General features: G+C 43.9%; 2 protein-coding genes and 1 pseudogene across 16 annotated transcripts in view; 1 reads left to right on the top strand and 2 right to left on the bottom strand.

The window, feature by feature from the left end:
• The first annotated feature begins 2866 nt into the window (after window positions 1-2866).
• ZNF175 (zinc finger protein 175) lies at window positions 2867-22676 on the top strand. Of its 6 annotated transcripts, none has more exons than XM_072768769.1 (5): window positions 2867-2987; window positions 5301-5555; window positions 12545-12671; window positions 12933-13028; window positions 19007-22676. In XM_072768769.1, exons 2-5 carry the CDS (start codon window positions 5406-5408, stop codon window positions 20794-20796), a joined length of 2163 nt encoding a protein of 720 aa, XP_072624870.1. In that variant the 5' UTR covers window positions 2867-2987; window positions 5301-5405; the 3' UTR covers window positions 20797-22676. The 6 variants fall into 6 exon arrangements, with proteins under 6 accessions (XP_072624870.1, XP_072624884.1, XP_072624867.1 ...); XM_072768783.1 differs by having other exon boundaries at window positions 2876-2987; window positions 5208-5555; window positions 19106-22676; XM_072768766.1 differs by having other exon boundaries at window positions 2876-2987; window positions 5208-5555.
• LOC140600866 (beta-1,4-galactosyltransferase 3-like) overlaps window positions 7067-25221 on the bottom strand; it is a 29404-nt gene continuing 11249 nt past the window's right edge. For 3 of the 10 annotated variants that reach the window (XM_072769096.1, XM_072769102.1, XM_072769116.1), the window contains exons 5-9: window positions 24167-24354; window positions 23497-23619; window positions 23243-23344; window positions 22675-22775; window positions 12415-12962 (exon numbers count right to left, since the gene is read on the bottom strand). In XM_072769096.1, coding sequence (XP_072625197.1) covers window positions 12829-12962; window positions 22675-22775; window positions 23243-23344; window positions 23497-23619; window positions 24167-24354 — 648 coding nt within the window. In that variant the 3' untranslated portion in view covers window positions 12415-12828. Of the gene's footprint in view, window positions 7321-12410; window positions 12963-15788; window positions 15904-22674; window positions 22776-22900; window positions 23163-23242; window positions 23345-23496; window positions 23620-24166; window positions 24355-25221 lie in introns of those variants that run through there. The other 7 variants (XR_012004000.1, XR_012004009.1, XR_012004010.1 and 4 more) reach the window with 7 other exon arrangements.
• LOC140600969 (high mobility group protein B1 pseudogene) lies at window positions 17513-19085 on the bottom strand (annotated as a pseudogene).

Genomic DNA, 25221 nt, shown 5'->3' with positions numbered 1-25221 from the left:
CTGCTCCCCCTGCTTGTGCTCTCTCTCTCTCTCTCTGTTTGTCAAATAAATAAAATCTTTAATAAAAAAAAAGAGTGCCTTTACGATTGACTTTTCTCACGTTGTTAATTCAAGATCCAAGAAATAGTGTTATATCCTTCATTTTGCATTGATGTGATTAAAAACAACTTTTCTCATCTCTTTCTTTTTCATTAACTGTAATCCTTCTTTGTGAATTATCTATTCATAGAATTTACACAGAGGGACCTTTAAGTTTCCTTATTAACCTCTCTAAAGATACTAATCTCATTCTTATTATTTGCCTTAGAGAATAATATTTTTTTTATTTTTAGGTTTTATTTTATTAGAGAATAATATTTTTAAAAGTTTATTTAATTTTAGGGGCACCTGGGTGGCTCAGTCAGTTAAGCATCTGCTTTCAGCTCAGGTCATGATCTCAGGGTTGGAGATTGAGCCCAGCCTAGGTCAAGCTCTCTGCTCAGCGGGGTGTCTGCTTCTCCCTCAACCCCTTCCCCCGGCTTGTGCTCTCTCTCTCTTTCTCACTCTCTCTCTCAAATAAATAAATAAAATGTGTTTTTTAAAGTTTACTTAGTTTTAGTAATCTCTACAGCCAACATGTGTAAACACAACACAGATCAAATAATAAGAGATTGATGACCACCTTCCAGATGTCCTCTCTGTGTGTCTGATCACAACACTCTGTATATCCCTCCTGAAAGTATCCATGCTCCTCGCTTTTATATTAACCATTTTTACATTTTCTTTATTGTTTTTATAACGTATCCCTGAAAAGGATAGTTCAGATAAACCTATTTTTGAACTTTTTATAAAAGTAATCATATTATATGTCATTCCCTGTGTCTTGTTTCATTTTTTTATTGTGGATAATTTACATGAAATGAATATATAAGTGCATATTTGTAAATAATGGATTTATGTACATCATTGAATTTTTAAATAATAGACTTTAAAATTTTTTTAAATTTATTCATGAGAGACACACACACACAGAGAGAGAGAGAGGCAGAAACAGAGGCAGAGGGAGAAGTAGGCTCCACGCAGGGAGACTAATGTGGGACTCGATCCCGGAACTCGATCCCGGGACTCCAGGATCACACCCTGGGCCAAAGGCAGACACTAAACCGCTGAGCCACCCAGGGATCCCCAATAATAGACTTAAAAAAAGATTTATTTACTTATTTGAGAGGGAGAGAGAAAGCAGAGGAGGGGCAGAGTTGAGCACGGAGCCCAGCATGGGGTGGATCTCACAACCCTGAGATCATGACTTGAGCCTAAGAAACCAAAAGTCTGATGTTTAACCACCTGAGCCACCCAGGTGCCCCACAAACTCTCCTTTTAAAGTATTCATCCTAACTCTAAATAAAAGGAGCCTATTTACCCCTGCTTGGGAAGTCAGTTTTGGAAGTTCTGTCCTTTGCTGAAAGAAAATTTCTTTCTGTGACAATTCCTTGTGGTGTAGTTTCTGACTTGGAAAACAAACACAAAAGGAAATGCAGATAAAATTAAATTCCTTATAACTGGCAGCCCATGGACAAATACTTGAGGCAAGGAGAGTATGCCACCCTTCCAGGAATTCCCAACTGTCTTAAAGTTAATGCCTTGCTAGAGGGTAAAAAACAACCTTGGCTGTAGTCAGGTCTACAGGATCCCCTAAGTCTTCTTTAGCATATGAAAATCCTTTTGGAAACTTCCTTTGTCTTTACCTCCCCCAAATCCAAACGATATAATCTATTGCTCTTTACAATCCCAGTGCACCTCTTTCTGCCCATGGGTCCTGTCCCCGTGCTTTAATAAAACCACTATTTTTTACACTGAAAACGCCTCAAGAGTTCTTTCTTGACCTTCCGCTATCGAATCCTACTTCAAATCACATCAGTTTCTATCTGTGACTCACCAAGGAACTCCAGTTCTTTCGGTTACACAAACAATGACCTTAAACAATTTTTCTTGGGCATACCATAGGAACCCAATAATCTCTTGAATGAATGAAATAGAATGCCCCCCCCCAGCAGTTCATTCTCATTACATCACAGCACCGTTTTAAACATTTTGCCTATGATAATATATTTAATTATTTAATCCTCACAACTTTATGTAATAGGAAATTTAAGTACAGAGAGGTTAAATAACTTGCCCAAACGTAAACATCTGGCTTCAAACCCAGGCAGCCCAGCTCCAGAATCTTTGTGCTTAACTATGATACCTACTGCAGTAAATGGCTGCAGAACTTATAAAGAAACTACTTCTGAACACTGGGTCTGGCTTTGTCTCTTCTCTCACCGGCAGCGCACTGGGGAGTGGCTCCTATCCCATTAGCCTCTCTCAGCACGGTGGGTGGGTCGTGGTAGGGAGGAAGGGACAGAACACCTGGATTCTGAGTGCAGGGATTTAAATCAGTGTGAAAATACAGAGGAATGGTATCTTCCAGGAAGCGCAATGGCAGTTTCTCCTAGAAACACATCTAGAAACAAGTATGTAAGAGATGTCCTGCCAAAGTGGGACGGACCCCAAGACTTTGTGAGATTGCAAATGCCTTCCCTGGCTGTACGGAACGGACGTTCTTGGAAAATGGCGGGCCTCCCATAAGTGTCATAGTCCTTAGGAACGCAGCCATGCCGCTCTCTTGACAGTCCCCGAAAGAAAATGTACCGCGGTGGGCGGTGAGGGCAGAAGGGGAGGAATTAAAAAAACAAAAACAAAAACACAAAACAAAACACACACACACACACACACACACACACACACACACACACACACACACACACACACACACAGAGAAAACCGCCATGATAACTATTGGCAGAGCGTGGCTTCATGGCTCCTACCGAGCATGCGCACCGCTCATACCCCGGCGCGCTGAGAAATGTGGCCGGGACTATAACCCAGACCGGAAGTAGCTCGGCGCGGCCATTTCACTTTAGCTTTGACTGGCTCTGGCCGGTCCGTCATCCGTGTGGGAGGCTGAGGTGATTTGGGATATTAGCAGTGGAGATTCTGTGGGGTCTGTGAGTGTCGGTGGCGTGGGGGACGAGTGACGAGGGTTTGCGGTGTGAGTGATGGAGCCCTTAGTGAGGGGGGCTGTGAGATTGGTGGCGGCTTCTCCGAGTTGGGTGATTGGTTCGGTCCTTTTCAGGCTTTTGCCTATTTCGTGTGTGTGTGTGTGTGTGTGTAAGTATTGTGGGAACTTAACTCCAGGTGTGTTCTGATATCAGATCTCGTAGTGTTGGTCCTTGAGACTTGTTCACTTGAGGACGGCGAACGTGCTTCTGGAGCAGCCGTAGTAGGTGGAACCGGCACGTTCGGGGAGAGACTCTGCAGGCAGTGACTGACTGGGAGTAGGAGCTTCAGGGATGGGAGGACTTCGAGGGGCCCCTTGTAACAGCGGGAAGCAGTGTGGGGGACCTACAGAACTCAGAAGGGTGCTAAGGCAGCATATGGGAGCCGATGGACTGCAGGTCTGGCCGGGAGGTCCGTTATGGGGGTTTCTGAGGCCTCCTCCTTAGCTCCCTGTGGAAAGTGGTAAGGGTCAGTAACTGGCACTTGAGCAGATGGAGGATGATTTCCTATTGGGGTGCATCAGTTGGAGCCCCGTGTTCGGGATTATTCCAGGTTCTGTGGAAATCCCACTCCCTGGGAAACATTTATTGGCAGCCAGCGTAGCCTGGCTATGCCTGAGACGGGGAGGCATTCCGTGACCTTCAGGCAGTCCTGTGGTCCACTCCTTGGGGATATCTGGAGGTCAGTGCTGTGGGTGAACTGCATTTGGGTGAGTGTGGTGTTGGGAGGCAATTCATGATGTACAGTCAAGACATGGTAAGTGATTGGAGGTCCTGCTGCATGTCTGCAGGTTTTCCAGGTGATGGTGGGGGTTGAGGACAGTAAATTTAAGTTTTATCTTTGTTATGGGGCACCTAGCTGCTCAGTGGGTGAAGCGTGTGACTTTTGATCTGGAAATTTAAGTTTGAGCTCCACGTTGGCTGTAGAGATTACTTAAAAATAAATATATATTTATTATTTTTATTTATTTATGAGACATACAGAGAGAGGCAGAGACATAAGTGGAGGGAGAAGCAACCTCTCTGCAGGGAGCCCGATGTGGGACTCTATCCCAGGACACAGGGATCATGACCTGAGCCAAAGGCAGACGCTCAACCATTGAGCCACCCAGGTGCCCCCAAAATAAAATATTTAAAAAAGAAAAGCCTGGGCTGTCAAAGGATTCTGGATGGGAACTGAAATGTCCAGAAGCTTGGACCAGCATATCAGCAAGGCTACCTCAGAGACCCTGTTCTGTAAAGGCAACAGGAAATGGAAATGGTGTTTATGGAAGCTGACTGTGTACATAGGGGACCACATGAGATAGAGACAACTGTGCAGTTTGGAACAAGGCAGAGGAAGGATTGATTATCTTTTCTCCCCTCTGCTGACTGAGACCATAAGGCAAGGGTGTAACAGCTTAAGTTTCCTCATCCACAAAATGGGCATAATAATGATCGTAATGTTTAGTGGACAGTGTTATGTGAAAATTGAGCAGGGTGTTTACCACATGCCGGGACATATGCTGACAGCTTGATAAGCCTTATCACATGTCTTTCTCGATGCCTGCTGCGATAAAAACTTGCATCCTCATTTTGGAGACTACAGTTAAAGTATTATCTTCGTGTTCTCAAAGCTAAAAGGTGGCAGAGCTACAATTAAACCTTCATGTAGGGGGTCCCTGGATGGCTCAGCGGTTGAGCGCCTGCCTTCGGCCCAGGGCGTAATCCTGAAGTCCTGGGATCGAGTCCCACATCGGGCTCCCTGCATGGAGCCTGCTTCTCCCTCTTCCTGTCTCTCCCTCCTTCTCTCTGTGTCTCTCATGAAAAATAAATAAAATATTTTAAAAAAATAAACCTCTATGTATTCCAAATACTTTGTTTTTTGTTTGTTTGTTTTAAGATTTATTTCCTTATTTTAGAGCGAGGGCAGGGAGGGACAGAGGGAGAGATAGAATCGTAAAGCAGACTCCCCGCTGAGCGCATAGCCTGACTTGGGGCTCAATCCCAGGACCCCAAGATCATGACCTGAGCCAAAATCAAGAGTCGGCTGCTAAACTGACTGAGCCACCCAAGCGCCCCAGAACTCTTCATCTTTTATTTTACCCTGATTAATAACTGGTTGGGTTCTTCTGAACTTTTATTCCATAGGGTCTAACATAGTGGCCTTCCGCTAAGGATCCTCAGAAATAATGTATAGAGCAACTGTTAGAGGAGTGACCATGTGGGCCATTACCTTTCCAGGACTTCCTGGCTTTGCAGGGCCCCTGGGTCAGACCACATCATTCAGGCTGCAGGTCTCCACAGCCCAGCCAGACTCTCGCCAGCAACTCTGATTGAAGCTTCTAGATGCCCACCGAGCTTCAGGATCCTGAGAAAAGTGGAGCTGTCAGCAAGAGAAACCGGGAAGTGAAGCACAGGGGAGACATGCCTGCCAAAGAGAATTGGCCCCAAAGATCCCAGGTCCTGAGTCCACAGGAGCAGGATGGACCATGTGAGGTAAGCAGGAACAGCCCCAGGGACAGTTTTCCAGACTTCTTGCAGACACAAGAAGCAGCAGATTCTGGACTCACTGTGGCTGAGACCATGTGCATCTTCCTGCTGAGAGTGGACTCCGGAGGGGGGCTGATGTCCCCTCTTTCACAGACCTGTATAATAGAGGAAACTGTAGAGGAAGGTATGTTGTAGAGGGGTTGGCCCTGGGGCAAAGGAAGAAGAAAAGGTAGCTCCTGATCTGGGTGGGAAGCCCCAGTCCCTGGCAGAGAAATGCTAACTCCTGACTGCTCAGCTCTGGAGATCCTTCATCCACCATTGGGTCTTTGCATATTCTCAGCTGGTCCCCTTCTGACTTCTTACCTGCCTGGTGGGGGTTGTCTCCTTTCCGCTCTGTCCTCATGGTTTTAGAATCATGGGATACTAGAGCAAAAACTGTTTTAAGCACATGTGTGGTTTTTCATATTTTAAACGATGAATGAAAATGCCAGAGAATGATGTTTCCAAATTGCCCATAGATAAAATATTTGATACTGGGGAGGGAGAAAGGAAGATTCTTGGGTATACTCAAGATTTGCTGAAATTCCAAGTTAGTCTGTATATTTATTTATTTGTTTATTAAAATTTTTATTTATTTAAGAGTGAGAGTGTAGATATGAGTGGGGGTCGGGGCAGAGGGACAAGCAGACTCCCCACTGAGCACAGAACCCACTCAGGGCTCAATTCCAGGACCCTGAGATTATAAGGTACCTCTAGTCTGTGTATTTAAAGACATTGTATGTTTGAAAACAATGATGTTTGTTAACAATAACAATTGTTGACCTGTGATAGGTTTATAATCAAAATTACAGAGAGATACTCTGTTTTTAAAAAGTATAATAAGTGCATGGTTTATTACCATTGTGAACTGGTGCATTGTGAAATTACATATTTCAGTAATGTTTAAAGTCATCTCCATCTTAAATAAAAAAAAAAAAAAAAAAAATTTAAAAGGGATCCCTGGGTGGCGCAGCGGTTTGGCGCCTGCCTTTGGGCCAGGGCGCGATCCTGGAGACCCGGGATCGAATCCCACGTCAGGCTCCCGGTGCATGGAGCCTGCTTCTCCCTCTGCCTGTGTCTCTGCCTCTCTCTCTCTCTGTGACTATCATAAATAAATAAAAAAAAATAAAAAAAATAAATTAAAAAAAAAATAGTCATCTCCATCTGACAGAAACATTTAACAGAAAACATTGAAAGAAAGGAACATTAAACTATTACAGTAAATGCCAAGTAAAAATCATTTAAAAATTAAAAGATACCGCCACAAGTATTTAAAAGTCATTCTTTTTTTTTTTTTTTTTTTTTTTAAAGCTTTTATTTATTTGAGAGAGAGTGAGCACACAAGTGGGTGGAAGGGCAGAGAGAGAGGGACAAACATACTCCCTACTGAGCAGGGAGCCTGATGCAAGGTTTGATTCCAGGACCTGGGATCGTGACCTGAGCAGAAGGCAGACACTTAACTGAGCCACCCAGGTGCCCCTAAAAGTCATTCTTAAAATGCAAATGTAAAACACCCAAATTTGAAACAAAATGTTGAGACCTTGTTGTGTGACAATGTTAGCTTTCTAGAGCTGTTATAAAAGTACCACCAATTGGGTGGCTTAAACAGAAATTTATTTTCTCATAGTGCTAGAGGCTAGAAATCCAAGATCAAAGTGTCAGCAGGGTTGTTCCTTTTGTAGTTTCTCCTCGGCTTGTAGATGGACCTCTGTGTCCGTACACATGATCTTCCCTGGGGAAGAGGGGGTATCTGTGTCTTAATCTCCTTTTTTTTTTTTTTTTTAAGATTGTATTTATTTATTCATGAGAAACACAAAGAGCTAGGCAGAAGAAACAGGCTCTCCATAGGGAGCCCAATTTGGGGCTCCATCCCAGGACCCCGGGATCACACCCTAAGCCAAAGGCAAGTGCTCAACCACTGAGCCACCCAGATATCCCTTAATCTGCTTTTCTTATAAGGACCCCTGGAATAGGGCCCACCTACTGACTTCATTTGAACTTATTAAAGACCGGGGATCCCTGGGTGGCGCAGCGGTTTAGCGCCTGCCTTTGGCCCAGGGCGCAATCCTGGAGACCCGGGATCGAATCCCACGTCGGGCTCCCAGTGCATGGAGTCTGCTTCTCCCTCTGCCTATGTCTCTGCCTCTCTGTCTCTCTGTGACTATCATAAATAAATAAAAATTAAAAAAAAAAAAAAGACCATGTTTCCAGGGATGCCTGCGTGGCTCAATGGCTGAGTGTCTGCCTTTGGCTCTGTGTGATTCTGGGGTCCTGGGATCAAGTCCTGCATTGGGCTCCCTGTGAGGAGCCTGCTTCTCCCTCTGCCTGTGTCTCTGCCTCTCTGTCTCTCATGAATAAATAAATAAATCTTTAAAAAAAATTTTTTAAAAGACCATGTTTCCAAATACAGGCACATTTTGAGGTACTGGGTGTTAGGACCTCGGCATAAGAATTTTGGGGGTGGGAGGAGGTTGGAGAGGGGACACAAGCCCATAAACATTGTAGGAAAGTGCCTTTACTTTTGTGTTGACATGGGTTGAATTGTTAAGAATGTGATTGAAAGCATGTTCAAGTGGATGTTATGATACAGGTTACTTCCTATTAGCTCATTCCCTTTTTTATGATGAAAATCATTTTATCTGCTTGGCCTGGTTTTCATTTTGCCATTTCATTAGATAACTCCTTTGCTACTTCACCTTTTCAGTCAGCTTTTCTGTTCATGTTAGAATATTTGCTGCCAGCATTCACCTAGTCTGCCCTCTTTTGGCCAATGCTGTATGTTGTTATTTTGAACTTTACAACCCTGTGAATTTTTTTTTTTTTTTAAGATTTTATTTATTTATTCATGAGAGAGAGGCAGAGGGAGAAGCAGGCTCCATGCAAGGAGCCTGATCCGGGACTGGATCCTGGGACCCCAGGATCATGCCCTGGGCCAAAGGCAGGCGCTAAACTGTTGAGGGATCCCCATAACCCTGTGAATTTGATAAAAAAATAAATAGTATGCTATTGTTGCTTTAATTTGTACTTTACATTTTTCTGTTTTATTGGTCTTTTTTTAAAAATTGAAGGTTAGAGGAACCTGGGTGGCTCAGTCAGATAAACATCTGCCCTCTGCTCAGGCCATGATCTCAGGGTCCTGGGATCAGAGCCCCATATCAGGCTCCCTGCTCAGTGTGGAGTCTGCTTCTCCCTCTCCCTCCAGCCCCCACCCTATTTGTGCACTCTCCCACTTTCATTCTCAAATAAATAAAATCTTTTATTTTTATTTATTTATTTATTTATTTATTTATTTATTTATTTATAATTTTATTTATTTATTTGAGAGCAGGGAGAAAGAGACTTCCCACTGAGCAGGATACAGGACCCTGAGATCATGATCTGAGCCCAAGGCAGCTGCTTAACCAATTAAGCCACCCAGGTGCCCCAGCCTCTGGTTTTCAAATATATTTTATAATACTAATAACCTGTCTTTGCATATATTTGTAAAATTTTTGCCACTTTTTTCCTTTGCAAGTAGTTTTAGTTTTATTAGTACATAGAAAAGAAAGATTGTTTTGCTAGGCTTATGAATAAAAACTGTTGTCTTTGCAAGCAGCACTCTGGCAAATGATCAAAATTGACACAGTATGAGCTTGATGTAGCAAGAAGGTGTAACCTATTTCACTGTTCTCCATAAGATCACATGTTCAGCTTAAAAAAACCCAAAATAACCATGGTCAACATTGTCTTTCTCCTCAATATCAATCAGTTTTTGGGGATCCCTGGGTGGCGCAGCGGTTTGGCGCCTGCCTTTGGCCCAGGGCGCGATCCTGGAGACCCGGGATCGAATCCCACATCGGGCTCCCGGTGCATGGAGCCTGCTTCTCCCTCTGCCTGTGTCTCTGCGCCTCTCTCTCTCTCTCTGTGACTATCATAAATAAATAAAAAAATTTAAAAAAAAATCAGTTTTTACCCCAATAACTAAATGTTTTGGTATTTGCCTCCTAAACTTTTAATGACCCCCTTGCAAAGCTATGTATTAGGAGATTTATGAGAAACCTGTGTATTAGTTCGTCATCCAGGGTTCCTGGCTCACAGCTCCCCAAATCTCTCTCAGGAATTTCCTGAGCTATAAGCAGGAGCATCTTTTGTCACAGTATTTGGTCTTGTCGTCAGTTGCTGGGGGGAAAAATGCTTCAGAGCCCTAAAGGTGAAGTGTGTGTCTTGTTTATAACAGACCTCTTTCCACAACTGGGTTTATGTAAATAAGGTGAATTTTGGAAACCCTACTGGGGGGTGCGGGGGTGGTTGCCAAGGAAACCAACCCACTGATCCTAGGGTTGGGACCTTCAGTCCCACCTCCAGAGAAGGGGGGAGTGGCTGGGGGTAGGCTGATTTACCAAAGGCCTATGATTTATTCAGTCATGACTGTAATAAAACCTCCATAAACACTCAAAAGGATGGGGTTTGGGGAGCTTCTGGGTTGATGAGCACATGGCCCTGCCCCAAGAGTGATTCACCTGGAGGGGGCATGGAAGCTCTGATTCCCTTCCTACATACTTTGCCCTGTGCATCTCTTCATCTGGGTCTTTTTTCTTTTTCTTTTTTTTTCTTTTTTTTTAAGATTTTACTTATGAGAAAGAGAGAGAGAGGCAGTGACACAGGCAGAGGTAGAAAAGTGGGCTCCCCATGATGTGGGACTCAATTCCAGGACTCCAGGATCACGCCCTGAGCCGAAGGCAGATGCTTAACTGCTGAGCCACCCAGGCGTCCCCTTCATCCGGCTCTTGATCCATATCTTTTACTATCTTTTCATAATAAACTGGTGATCCTAGTGAGTAAATGGGTTTCCTTAATTGATTGAGCTGCTCTAGCATATTAATTGAGCTCAAGAAGGAGGTTGTGGGAACCCCTAATTTATGCCAGCTAGTCAGAGCTACAGGTGACAGCCTGGGCTTGTGACTGGCACCTGAAGGGGTGGGGCAGCCATATAGGACCAATCCTTCACCTCTGGGATCTGACACCACCTCCAGGTAGATGGTGTCAGAACAGAGTTGAATCGTGGGCCACCCCACTGCAGAACTGCTTGGTGGTGTGATGGGATTCTCCCTCCTTTCACATATATGTTAGAATTTGGTCCAGAAATGCAAAGAACTGTCTTGGAGTTTCCATTGAGTGCTCTTATATACTCCCACCCCCAGCACACACATGCTTTCAATGCCCACCCTTCCAGGAAGGGAATTGGCTTTTGCTCATATCAGTATTCCCTGTTGTAAAGGAAAGTAACTTCTCCTATTTGTCTCCTTTATATGCACAGAACGCTGCGCTTCTGGTCACCAAATGTGTGGGACTTTTTCCCATACCAAGCACTTCTCTGCAATACCAGCTGGGTGTCCTACAATTTGTCAGCAGGAATTCCCAGAATGCAAAGATTTGGTCCAAGGCATGGGAAAGCTTAATTGGCCTACAGCTTGCAAACTGGGGTGACCACAGCCTTCTGCTATAAAAGGAAAGTATGCTCCAAAGGGGAAGATGTAGGGTTAAATAGGCAAAACCCACAAGTTCTGTACCCTTAATAAGGGTGACCAGACTCAGGTCCCAGACTTCAACATTAGGAGCAGACAAGCAGGATGCAGCTTGTGGTTTCTGGCAGTGGCTTCAGGATGTGGTGGCCAATGAGGAGCATGAAAACACGTTGCAGGGGTTTTTCTATGAATTTTCCTGAATTTTGTGCCAGCTCATCATCTCTAGCTGTGCTGACTGATTTTGTTCCTCGCGGTCATCCAGCCTGGTTAAAATTTTGGGAAGTTGACATCTGCTCCATGAGCTGTTATCGTCTTATTGTTGGGGTCTTTTGTTCTCAACTTTAACTCAATTCGGGCACTATCTACCCATGAATAGGGTCAGATCCCACAGGTTGAGGGCACAGTCCTACAAGACAGCACCTCTCTCCCCCACTTCATCTGCCAATCACAACTCCAGTTGGTCACCATTGCTTCTGACTCATTGGTTTTGGAGGTTCTCATAACCCCCTCTTTGGGTTTGATTAATTTTCAAGAGTAGCTAACAGAACTCAGGAAACCCATTTACTCACTACGTGTTACTGGTTCACTACAAAGGATATTAAAGGATAAGAATCAACAGCCACATGACATCCATCGGGCAACATTCTAAAGGAATTTCTGTCCCCCATACGATTTGAGGCCTGACAAGGGGGCATATGGAAGTGATCTGGTTCAGCAGCCTGGAAGCTGTCCAAACCCTGCCCTTTGGGTAAATACGCATTTATGGAGGCTTCATGACATAAGCATGACTGAAGGAATCATTGGCCATTGGCAACTGGTTGCACCTCCACCTCTTCCCTCCCTGGAGGTAGGGTGGAGCTGAAAATTCTAACCCTCTAATCATGTGGTTGGTTTCCCTAGCAACCAGGCCCCCACTACCAAAACACATCTTTTTTTAAATTTATTTATTTATTTATTTATTTATTTATTTATTTATTTATTTATTTTTTAATTTATGATAGTCAAACAGAGAGAGAGAGAGAGAGAGGCAGAGACACAGGCAGAGGGAGAAGCAGGCTCCATGCACCGGGAGCCTGACGTGGGATTCGATCCCAGGTCTCCAGGATCACGCCCTGGGCCAAAGGCAGGCGCCAAACCGCTGCGCCACCCAGGGATCCCCAAAACACATCTTAAACATAACACAAGACACCTTTATTACTTGCATCACTTGAGAAATATAAAGGGTTTAAGAGCTCAATGCCAGAAAACTGGAATAAAAGCCAGCATAATATCACAAGTATGTAGTAGATGGCAAGGTATTTCTAGAAATTTTTTTAATCCCCCAAAATACAATATGAAATGGGAGTTAGTGGAAAGCCAATATAAATCATGGTGAAAACTCATTAAAAACAAGTCTACATGTAACTTCTGTATTCACCAACGTCTAATTCACAGTGGGGTATGTTGTTACAGGGATCAGTGTCATTTGAGGATGTGACCATGGACTTCAGCAGGGAGGAGTGGCAGCAACTGGACCCTGCCCAGAGATGCCTATACCAGGATGTAATGCTGGAGATCTACAGTCACCTCCTCTTCGTGGGTGAGCACACCTGACCCGGGAATCTTGGATGGACCTCGTTGAGATTTCCTTCCTTGTTGTGGAACACAGTAGGGCATCTGAAGTATGTAATCTGTTTGCCTTTGATTTGTCCTGGATTGCTCATTCCTTTAGGACACCTTTGAATATTACTTTGTTTCTAGTGAAAGATGTTGACTTTTCTGATGAGCCAATACAGAGCTTCGTTGAATGGCCTGTAAAGCCCAAGACCACATCCAAATCCAATATTCTTTTCATTAACAGGGTATAACATTCCCAACCCAGAGATCATTTCTAGGATGGAAAAAGGAGAGGAGCCATGGATGAGAGAAATTCAGCTCCCACATCAGAGGCATCGAGGTGAGTGATTTTACCTGGCCAACATGGATATCTTGAGAGGAGCATTATTCAACCTGCCACACTATCCATCCCCCAGTGGTGGGTGGTATGTCACCTCCCACTCCCAGTTTCTTTTTCTTTTTCTTTTTTTTTTTAAAGATGTATATATTTATTCATTCAGAGAGAGAGAGAGAGGCAGAGACACAGGCAGAGGGAGAAGCAGGCTCCATGCAGGAAGGGGAAGACTCCCAGTTTCTAACACTGATACATTATCTTGTAAATGCCCCTTAGGGGCAGGTGTAAGAATTTCTCAGAGGTGAATACTCAGGAGTGGGATTCCCTCACCCCTGGATAGAAGTGTTATTATAATGTGACTCAGTATACCGTACTGCTCTTTAGTAGGATTTAATTTACTCTCTTATCGGAGAATGCACAAGGATCCACATTTGTGCATCTTGCCAGCATGGTGCACATCAGATTTCTCACAGCCCATTTGATAGACAATAAGGCTGTTTCTTGTTGATTTCATTTTTCTAATAACTAGTGGAACATCTCCTATCTGTCTTCTGATTGGGTTTTCCGTCTGTACATTGCCTTCCTCATATTGTTGTACCCATTTGTGTCCATAGAGTTTTTTCTTAAAACCTTTTTTCTTTTATTTGTCCCCTTAATTCATTGGTTTTTCTTTTCTGTGCTGGGTCTTTTTTCTTCTTTTCCTTGTAATTGTGACACCTGCAGCTCCGGTCCCTGCTTCACTCTGGTCATCCCTTCATATAGGAATTACCTTAAACGGCCCTTCTATTCAGAACACACAGGCCTCAATTTTTTCTGGTGATCCTTAGACCAACTCCCTCTAGTCCTTGTGGCTCAGCCATTCTCTTACCTTATTCAGCCATTTGGTGGACTGTGGGATGACTCACTTCCTTTATTTTTGGGAGATCAGAAATTGGAATCCTTACACCAATTAGACATTCTTCTCACCTTATACATTTTGTCAGAGTCTCCTATGTTTCTTGGCCCTTCCATCTCAGTCTTAGAAATCCAACCATTTTTTTCTTTTTTCTTTTTAAAGATTTTATTTATTTACTCATGAGAGACACACAGAGAGAGAGAGGGGCAGAGACACAGGCAGAGGGAGAAGCAGGCTTCATGCAAGGAGCCCGATGTGGGACTCAATCTAGGGTTTCCAGGATCACACCCTGGGCCAAAGGTGGTGCTAAACCGCTGAGCCACTTGGGCTGCCCCCATTTTTTTGTTTTGAATGTACAACTTAGTTTACACTTTTTCTTAATCCCAATGGGTCTCTCATAAATTAGTTCCCAGTTCCTCCTGCCTCTGTTTTTGTTCCTAATGGGTTTTTGTGGATTCCAGTCATTGATGAGGTCAGTCAAAATGCCATTGGTAGATTTTACTGATATTTTCTTTTTTTTGCCTGAGATTTGATGGAAAAATAGTTATTTCTTACTAATAGGATTAATAGTCTTTCCAGTAACATTAGCATCATGGCCACACATTTCTAATTTTAAATGTATTTGAAGACTTCTGTCATTTGTGCTCTATTCCATTGGGTTCCTATTTTCTTCCATGTTTACTGCAGAGACATATGTATGATATACATAAGTGAAGACAATATATACTAAGAAAACTGTGAAATCTATTAAGGTAAATTCAAAGGCACAGAGATTGTCATTAGATTGGGTAATGGCATGAGGTGTTAAAACCGTTAGCCTTTGGCATTAATCTTATGTATTTAGTGGAAGGCTACTCAAGAAATAAGTATCAGAATAAGGGATGTAGGGAGTGCTTGTGAAGGTCAGAGGGGATGTCATCAGCCCAGAGGAGGAGCAGCACTGGGGCTGATGTGAAGGACATGGTACTTGTAGCTGTTCCACATAGCAGTTATGAGCTGGAGCAAAGGAACAGGCAGAAAAAGCTGAATGAGGGTAGAAGTCATGAGTATTGCTTGGGCTGGGGAATAAATTGGGCTTTTTTGAAAGCAGCATTGTTTAGCTAGCTGTGTTGGAGAATTAAGGATAAGCCTTTCAGCATAGTTCTGTTATTTTACATTGAACATCTTCAGCAGTGGGAGTTTAAAATGTTCCATATGCATGCCTGGGAATTCAGTATAAGATTTTCAGAAAAAAATAAAAGCCAGTGTTTGGGTAAAATTGCTATATGAGTGAAAAATGAAACAACAAATAACCTGATTAAAAAAATAAGGTAAAGGACTTGAATGGACATTTCTCCAAAGATGATATATAAATGGCCAACAAGTATTTGAAGAGATGTTCAACATTAGGGAAATGCAAAGCAAAACCACAATGTGAAAATCAGCTCATTAGAGTGGCTACTGGCAAAAAACAAAATAATAAGTGTTGGCAAGTTAGTGATTCCTGTGCATTGTTTGTGGGAATGTAAAATGGTGCAGCCACCCTGGAAGACAGTATGGTGATTCCTCAGAAAATTAAATGTAGAATTACCATATGATCCAGCAATTAATTCCACTTGTGTATATGTATATATCCAGGAGAATAAAAAACAGGATCCTGGGCAGCCCAGGTGGCTCAGTGGTTTGGTGCCGCCTTCAGCCCAGGGCATGATCCTGGAGACCCGGGATCGAGTCCCACATCGGGCTCCCTGCATGGAGCCTGCTTCTCCCTCTGCCTGTTTCTGCCTCTGTGTGTGTGTGTGTGTGTGTGTGTGTGTGTGTGTGTCTCATGAATAAATAAATAAAATCTTAAAAAAAGAAAAAACAAAACAGGATCCTGAAGCGATACATACCTGTGTTCATAGCACTATTCATGATGGCTAAGACATGGGTGCAATACAGTTGTCCATTGATAGGTGAATGGATAAACAAAGTCTGTTCTATATACACCATGGAATATTATTCAGCCTTAAAAAGAAAGGTAAGTAACACATGATATAATATAGGTGATCCTTGAGGACATTATAAGTGAAATAAACCACTCACAAAAAGACTAATAGTCTCCAATTCCACTTACAATAGGAGGTATCTAGAGAGTATTACTATTCACAGAGACAAAGTAAAATGGTGGTTGCCAGAGGGGAGAGGACGAGGGGGAACTGCTGTTTCAGGGGCATCGCTTCAGTTTTTCAACTGGAAATTGGCTACACAACACTGGGAATGTGCCTAACACTTAGAAATGGTTGAGATGGCGGGGTGGGGCGGGGGGGGGGGGGTGTGGCAGGGGAGAGCCCTGGCTAGCTTGGTCAGAGGAGCATGCAACTCTTGATCTCAGGGTCCTCAGTTCAAGCCCAATGCTGGACATGAGTGTACTTAAAATAAGAACAATTTTTAAGAAATGGTGGAGATGGTAAATTTTATATTATTTTTTTAACCACAATTTTTAAAAAAGATTTTAAGTAATCACCAAACATGGGGCTCAAACTCACAACCCCAAGATCAAGAGTTGTGTGCTCTACCGACTAAGCCAGCCACGTCCCCCTTTTTCTTTTTAGCATCTGTTGTATTTTATGTTTTATACTACTAAATTTGTTGATCAATGACTCCCATTCTTGGTGGAGAAAAAATGGTATATTAGGTAGTATAAGGCTGAAAGTTATTCAAAGAGACCAAGGTTCAGCTTAGTAATTTCTAGAATAATTTCTCTCCTGTAGAAGGCAGGTAGGTCAGTAGGAAGCCTCACTTCTTATATTCTTCAGATGTCTAAGTTTTTCTGTTGGTGTTTTGCCTATGCTTTATGATACTACCAACTGTGCACAACATCCAAAGCAGGTTGTAGTAGGCAGAAAAGGTGTGGAGGGTTTTGAGAAGCTGTGGTCTTATCACCCAGGCCAGAAGTGGTACATAATGTATCCATATTCCATCAACAACAATGGTCTATCCATCAACACCTCATTGCAAAGGACATTGGGAGCTGTTATATAGCTTGGCAGCCATGTTCCTGACCACAGTTAACTTCTGTGGAAGAGAGTGACACAAATTTCAGGGGACAGCTTGCTTGTCCACTCTTCCAATGTACTTCTCTAGGGTTGTAAGTTTGTTTATTAACTTGTTTTTAATTTAAAAAACTGTATTTACTTAGAAGCATTCAGAATGTCAACAAAACAGCTGCAACTTTTTTTTTTTTTTTTTTTGCAATTACAGAGTGGTATTCAGTTAACAGAATAACACTTATTTCATAGAAGCTGCATCAGAGACAACTGAAGATGAAAAACTACCATCCCCATATATAACTAATTTGTGCTGTGCACCAACAAGAACCTGCTTTAAATTTCCATGCCAATTTACAACCCCCATACTGTACCCGGCAAGGTTAGTGGCTACTGAAAATGCCACAAGGACAGAGCTATCTAAAGACACATTCGGTAGTGTGTTAACTATACAAAAAAAGACACGGTACAATTTAAAAACAAATCCTACACAGCCTTACATTTCCATTTTTTTCTTTAAAAGGAGTGAGTCATGTACAGGGGGGTTAAATGCTTTATAGACAAGAAAAAACTGCACTAGAACCATCTTATTCATCATCATCTTCTTAATCTTCTTCCTCCTCATCCTCTTCATCTTTCTCGTGGTCCTTCTTTTTCTTGCTCTTTTCAGCCTTGACAACTCCCTTTTTTTGCCACATCAGGCTTTCCTTTAGCTTGGTATGCAGCAATATCCTTTTCATATTTTTCCTTCAGCTTAGCAGCCTTCTTTTCATAAGGCTGCTTGTCATCTGCATCAGTGTTATTCCACATCTTCCCCCAGTTTCTTTGCAACGTCACCAATGGATAGGCCGGGATGCTGTCCTTTGATTCTTGGGCGATACTCAGAACAAAACAAGAAAAAGGCCGAGGGAGGCCTCTTGGGTACATTGGGATCCTTGAGCTTCTTTTTTGTTTCCCCTTTAGGGGGGATATAAGTTTTCATTTCTCTTTCATAACGGGCCTTGTCCACCTTAGCCATGTCTTCAAATTTTCCTTTCTCTTTAGCAGATGTGGTCTTCAACCTTTCTGAGCACTTAGAAAACTCTGAGAAGTTGACTGAAGCATCCAGGTGCTTCTTCTTGTGCTCCTCTCAGCAAGTTTGCACAAAGAATGCATATCATGACATTTTGCCTCTCGGCTTCTTAGGATCTCCTTTGCTCATGTTTGTTTGTTTATTTATTTATTTTTTTTTTTGCTCATGTTTATTTTTTTTCTTTGTTTGCTCATGTTTAATGATTTTCCTTAGCGAGGCAGTGTCGCCCAGTGCCCATCTGGCTCTCACTTGCCCCAGTGCTATCTCTATGGAGCTCAGTGTACTGCAATGGCTGTGAGAACCAGGCTGTAAGTTTATATCTATATTCAAGCAGACAAATTTCAGCTTCCTGGAGAGTTGAGTTTGGGCATAGGTTCACTTTCACTGCTTGGCCATGTCAGGGTTGGTGCTTTCTTACTTTTCCAGAGGATTTATAGGACAGATGGATTTGGGAGAGGAAACTGGGAGGTTAGTGACAATTTAGATCTGAAAGCTAATGAAGAGCTATCCTCTGAGTCCCTCCTTCGAGCCTTGGCTGTTCCCAGATGGTGCCCTGTCACACCTGTCTGTATTTTCTGTCATCGTCCTATAGGCATGTGTATCTACAGGATCTAGACCATGTGTTTGCATAAGTGGAGCCACCTTGCCTGTGTTCTAATCTCATTTTCCCCAGAGTTCTGTGGGATGATCTTGGTCAATTACTTAGCTATTTTGTGCCTCCTATTCATCTGTGAAACAGGTAGAGTAAGCACAGTTACCTCCTGCAGGGTTAGTGGGGATTTAAATGATTTTCCATGTGCACTGTGTAGAACACTGGCACATGCTCTGTGCTGTATGCAGACAGGTGACAAGTAACTAAGGCAGGGCGGCTCTTTCCTCTCATCATTGCCATCATCACTGCCATCGTTTTTATCATGACACAACAATTTGTGTTCAGCCTCAGTCTGCTCCTATTCTCCTTCATCCTCTGCTAACTTGTGTCTCTTTCATCTTCTTTTTCTCTTTCTAGAAAGGGCATTTGGGCTTAAAACTTCCCAACACAAAATGTTTGAAAAATTTTTATTTCACAATGAAGTCATAAGAGACAGTTCCTGGTGTTGCATTTCAGAAGACCTGCGGGAAGATGCCAGCCGTGCAGTGAGGAATCAGCAGAAGCAAAATAATCCTGCACAGCATGGGGCTTTCCTCAACAGGAAAACACTGGATACAGGGAGAGACTGTGAATGTAAGAACCCCAGAAAAATCATTCATTTGAAGCCCTACCTTGTTTCTTCACAAAAAAGATCTCATAAACATTGCTCATTTGCAAAAAGTTTGAAGCCTAACCTAGAAGTAAATCATCAGAATCAAAGTGACAGCACAAAACACCTCAATGAGCTTGTTGGCCCTGGCCATCTCTTCACCCATAGCTCTTCCAGTGCTGGCTGCAAGCATATTCATCCAGGAGAGAACTTCTGTGAAGGGAATCAATGTACGAAAGACCTCAGCCATAAACAGTCACATAGCCAACATCAAATTCGTAATCAGGAGAAACCTGATAAATGTGCTGAATGTGGGAGGGGCTTCCCCCAGAAGCCACCTCTTGAGCAACAGAGATTCCATAGTGTAGAAAACCTCCAAGAGTGTGGCAAATGCACTAAAGGCTTCACCCCACAACCAAAGCTTGGTGTGTATCTGACAAATCACACAAGTAGCATTCCTTACATCTGTAAGGAATGTGGGAAGGTCTTCATTCAGAGATCAGAACTGATTAGTCACCAGAAAACTCACACTAGAAAGAAGCCCCATAAATGCCACGAATGTGGGAAAGCTTTTTTCCAGATGTTATCCCTCTTCAGACATCAGAGGACTCACTCTAGTGAGAAACTCTATGAATGCAGTGAATGTGGAAAAGGCTTCTCCCAGAATTCAACCCTCACCATACATCAGAAGATTCATACGGGTGAGCGGCAGTACACATGCGGTGAATGTGGGAAGGCCTTCACTCAGAAGTCAACACTCAGCTTACACCAGAGAATCCACTCAGGGGAGAAGTCCTATGTTTGCATTGAGTGCGGGCAGGCCTTTGTCCAGAAGGCACACCTGACTGTACATCAGAGAGGCCATACTGGAGAGAAACCTTACCCATGCCACAGCTGTGGGAAATCCTTCATTTCCAAGTCACAACTTGATATACATCACCGAATTCATACTGGGGAGAAGCCTTACGAATGTAGTGACTGTGGGAAAGCCTTCACCCAAAAGTCACACCTCAATATCCACCAGAAAATTCACACGGGAGAGAGGCAACATGTATGCAGGGACTGTGGGAAAGCTTTCAACCAAAAGTCCATACTCAGCATGCATCAAAGAACTCACACTGGGGAGAAACCTTACAAATGCAGTGACTGTGGGAAAGCTTTCACTTCCAAATCACAGTTCAAGGAGCATCAGCGAATTCATACCGGAGAGAAACCCTACGTATGCTCTGATTGTGGGAAGGCTTTCAATGGCAGGTCAAATTTCCACAAACATCAGATGACACACATGAGAGAGAAAACTTTTGCCTGTTACAAATGTGGGAACGCCTTTGTCCAGAAATCAGAGTTGATGGCACATCAGAGAACTCATGTTGGAGAGAAGCCTTATGAATGCTGTGACTGTGGCAAATCCTTCAGCAAGAAACCACAGCTCCAAGTGCATCAGCGGATTCACACAGGAGAGATGCCCTATGTATGTTCACAGTGTGGGAAGGCCTTCAACAACAGATCCAATTTTAATAAACACCAAACGACTCATACTAGAGGCAGGTCTTATTAAAGCAGTTATTGTGTAAAAAGGCTTTACCCAGAAATCATTTCCTAGTATGCATCAGCATATACATAAATGAAACCCCAAATTTCTCAAAGAAAAATATCTCCCAAGCATTGGATTCAATTGCAGGTTATAGAATCCATGAAAAACTCCAGGAATGCACTGCCTGTTGCAAAGTGACACATTATTTCATGTGTAAGAAATTACTCAGAAAACAAAAGGATATTTGTACAAGCCTTGTTAAGGATTGTAAAATTCATCTGGGAAGAAACCCCCACCTAACACATTGAGAAACGTATTTCTCTAGCAAGTAGTGAGACAGACTTCTGCCAGATTATAGGAAAATTTATGAGGTTATATTAATGATAACCCTATTGAATATGGAATATCAGTAATTTCAAAGTACCGGCAAACTGAATGACCAGACAGGTGTGTGTATGTGTGTGTGTGTTTGTGTGTGTGTGTTCACATGGTCAGGTATATACACCTACATAACACTTTGTGAGTTTTGTAGTGTTTGCTATAGGATTCACTGCGTAGCAGAATTGTGGGGAGATGATACACTTTTTTAAAGGATCTGCTGTGATTGTGTTTATCCGATTTATTCCCAATTGAATATATCCTGAGGTTGCACAGTAATTATTTAATTTCTTTATACATACACAGGCATAGCTACCTCATTTTATCGTGCTTTGCAGATACTGTGTTTTTACAAATTGAAGGTTTGTGGCAGCCCTGCATTGGGCAGTACCATTTTTCCAACAGTATTGGCTCCCATCATGTTTCTGTCACATGTTGGTTATTCTTGGACTATTTCCAAATTTTTCATTATTTGTCATGATTCTTTGTGATCAGTGATTACAACTCACTGAAAACTCAGATGATGGCTGGCATTTTTTAGCAAGAAAGTTTTTTAATAGAAGTATGCACTCTTTTTTAGGCGTGACACTATTGCATACTTCATAGACTACAGTGTAGTGCCAACATGACGTCCACATGCACTGGGAAACCAAAAATTCATTTGACTTCCTTTATTGCAACATTTGGTTTGGTTTCCTTTATTGCAACATTTATGTGGTCTGAGACCCAACCCAAGTATCTCCAAGGTATGCCTGTCTCAACAGGTGAATGTACACGTGGTAAATGCATAAGTGTGATTTTGTGATGTATACTGGTCTTCACAGTACATCTTTTCTCTGACCAGCTCTGCTCTACCCTGCCCCCTTTCAACCTCCCCCCATCTCTGGTGAATGTCTCCATAAATAACCAGTGGTCAACCTTTTTTAGTATGGACTTTAAACATTTTTACACAGGCTCCTGATCATTTACTCTGGGAGTCGACAGACTGGCCATCAGCCAAATAGGGTTGGTCACCTGTTTTTTAAATAGTTTTACTGGACACAGCCACATTCGTGTGTTTATGTACAGTCTGTGACTCTTCCTGTGCTTCAGTGGCTTGCAAGCCGAAAATTGTATCTGGCCTTTTATAGAAGATTATTAGTATCTGACATCCACATTCAGTACTCACTCATAATCCTATACCTGTGTTGGAACTCTGTTTTATAAATATCAGATCAGAGCGCCTGGGTGGCTCAGTCAGTTAAGCATCTGCCTTCTGCTCAGACCATGATCCCTGGGTTCCTGGGGTTGAGCCCTGCATCAGGCATCCTGCATGTTCTCTATACCAAATAATTAAAATCTTTTTAAAAATGAATAGCAGGGACACCTAGGTGGCTGAGCAGTTGTGTTGCTGCCTTTGGCTCAGGTCATGATCTTGGGATCTGGGATTGAGTCCCACATCGGGCTCCTGTGAAGAGCCTGCTTCTCTCTCTCTCTCTCTCTCTCTCTGTCTCATATTTTTAAAAAATAAATAGCAGATCATACCATACACGTGTACCTTGTTCTTTTCGTGCTGCATCTGGTTGCATGGTATTCTGTTGGGTGAACACTGTTCAACCATCCTCACAGGACGATGCCAGCAGTGCCTGTCGCAGAAGTTTTTGTGAGAAATGAATGGGTAGGCAGGTGTGTGCTGCACACTTGGAGAGAACCAGGGAATCTGAGTGGGACTTTGAATGAATGTGCGAAAATGAAAGGGTGGAGATAAAGGTTGACAGAAGTGAGTAAAATAAACTTTAATAAGAAACCAGTTGGGAGGACTGCCCTACAGCCCTGGTCTTGGGGATTCTGTTCCAGCCTCCAGCTCCCCCTCACCTTGGCACTGGGCCTGCTAGGGCTGGGAAGTTGGGAAGTTGATGTCCACGGTGAGGTTGGTGTAGAGGGGCTGCAGCTCCTTGGAGAGCCGCCTGTAGCCCAGCGAGTTCATGCCATCCTGCTGCCATTTGTGGTGGATTGAGGCCAGAAGGCCAGGGCTGGAGGCAGGGGCAGCTACGTGAGCCCAGGACTTAGTGACTGCCCAAGGTGGGACATCCTACCTCCAACCCCAACTTACCTCTGGGGGCTTTGCTGGTGGCTGGGGTCCTGCCCCTCTAGCATGTGGTAGCGGCCAAAGAGCAGATGGGGTCGTGAGAGTAGCATCCCGCTCAGTTGCAGCCTTACAAGGGAGAGGGCAGGGAAGCCAGAAGCCTGACTCTGATAGGGTCCCTATGCCACACACCCAGCCCTTCAGGCCATGGCGGCCAGTGTCCCCCACACCATGGAGGGACCTGCAGCCCCATGCTAGGCTCCTCAAGCAGGGCCCCCCACCTAGCAGCGATGTCATGGTCCTCATGATCCCAGTACCAGTACGAGTTGGGGAAGCCGTTTATCCTCAGGTAGTGAGTGGGGCGCAGAGCAAACACGCCCCCAAGGTAGCCGTGGTAGGGTAGCCTGGAGAGGCAGAGAGAGTTGGGGATAAGGAGTTTCAGGCAACAGGGGTCCTGGCCAGGATCTCCGAGCTTTATTTCTGAGTTTACCCTTCCCAACTCACCCCTGTGATCACCTCTCCCCTAACCCCGCAGGTACCCCCTTCCCTGATCTTGGAGTAACCCTTCCTCTGCCCCCTGAGGTGGGCCCTCACTTGACCTGGGATATCTCCTCCCCTAAATCATCTGACAGGCCCACCTTGTGACCCCTCGATGGCCCTTTCTCCTCAGACCCTAAGATAACCCTCTCCTGTCCCCTAGTCAGCCCCTTCTTTCACACATTCTCCTTCTCTGACCTCCACCATGACCCAGTCACTGACCTCCACCCTTAACACCCACATCTAAAAGGAAGTTTCTTCCCTGTCTACAAGACTTTTCCTTGGGCCCCATCATTCTTCTCCACCTGAGTTCCAGGGATCGAGGCTTAGACCCTATAGATGGGCAGGGTGAAGTCCAGGGAAGCACAGGGTCTGACTATGGTTTCCCCCAGGAGGCCCCCTCCTTCCACCTACTTGTAGTTGAACTTGTCAATGGCCACAGACACATGGGCTGGGAAGATGTCACAGATGTAGAGGTTGCGGTCATCCTCTGGGAGGAGGTTCACATCATGGAAGAAGACACAGTCCCATTCCTCCTCCTGCATGGCCTCCCAGAACCCCACATTGCGTAGCTTGCCCCGGTTGAAGGCAGTGGTGTGTACCTGGGATGGACAGAGATGCTCCATGCTCACTCACCAGTGGGCAGGAGTGTTCCCCCACCTGTCAGGCCCATCTGCTCCCCCTTTCCAGTGCCATTCTGCTTGGGCCCTATTCCCACTGGAGCTGCAAAACCCAGACCTATCCACAAGGGCACAGTTCAAAGTTTACCTCTCCTGGAAGACTTTTCCTGGATTCTCACCCCCTATCCTAGGCAGAGTCTGTATCTCCAGCCCCTCAGCTCTGTCCACAACCATTTGCAGGATTCTCAAGGATTATCTCCTTCAAGAGACCATAAACCTCCCTTCAATAGGCAGGGGTTAGGGTGAGCAGGGACCACCTACATCTGTTTCTGCCCCTACCAAAGAATGGATCTGATGCTCAGAAACCATGACAGGGTTTGCCTCTCCCTCCTCTTCCTCCATCATCATATTCTCCTTCATCACCACCTTGTTACCATCAACACTTGCTATTATGTTCATTGCCAGCATGAGCACCATCATCTTCAGCATCTCCAAGGCGATCAACACAACCTCATATCACCTCCGTCACTCACCACATCAACATCATCCTCACCACCATCAAAACCATCATTGCCATCATCATCATCACCATCATCATTAGCTTTATCACTAAGTACCTACTATGTACCAGGCCTTGACCTCACTGCTTTAGTCATTAACTCAATGCTTCCCACAACCTAGCGATGGAAGGGTTACTATCATCCCTGTCTCATGAATGAAAAAACCATAACACTGAGTTCTCCAAGTTTATCCATAGTTATATGAGTGACAATGGGATGGATGGATGGATGATGGTCCCACACTCTGACCACACAGGTAGTAATAGGCAAGACTGAGATTCAAACAAGC

The sequence above is a fragment of the Canis lupus genome, chromosome 1 (genome assembly GCF_048164855.1).
Source record: "Canis lupus baileyi chromosome 1, mCanLup2.hap1, whole genome shotgun sequence".
Lineage (NCBI taxonomy): Eukaryota > Metazoa > Chordata > Mammalia > Carnivora > Canidae > Canis > Canis lupus.
Note: the sequence above shows the minus strand (reverse complement) of the source record. Positions and strands in the feature narration are given on the sequence as shown.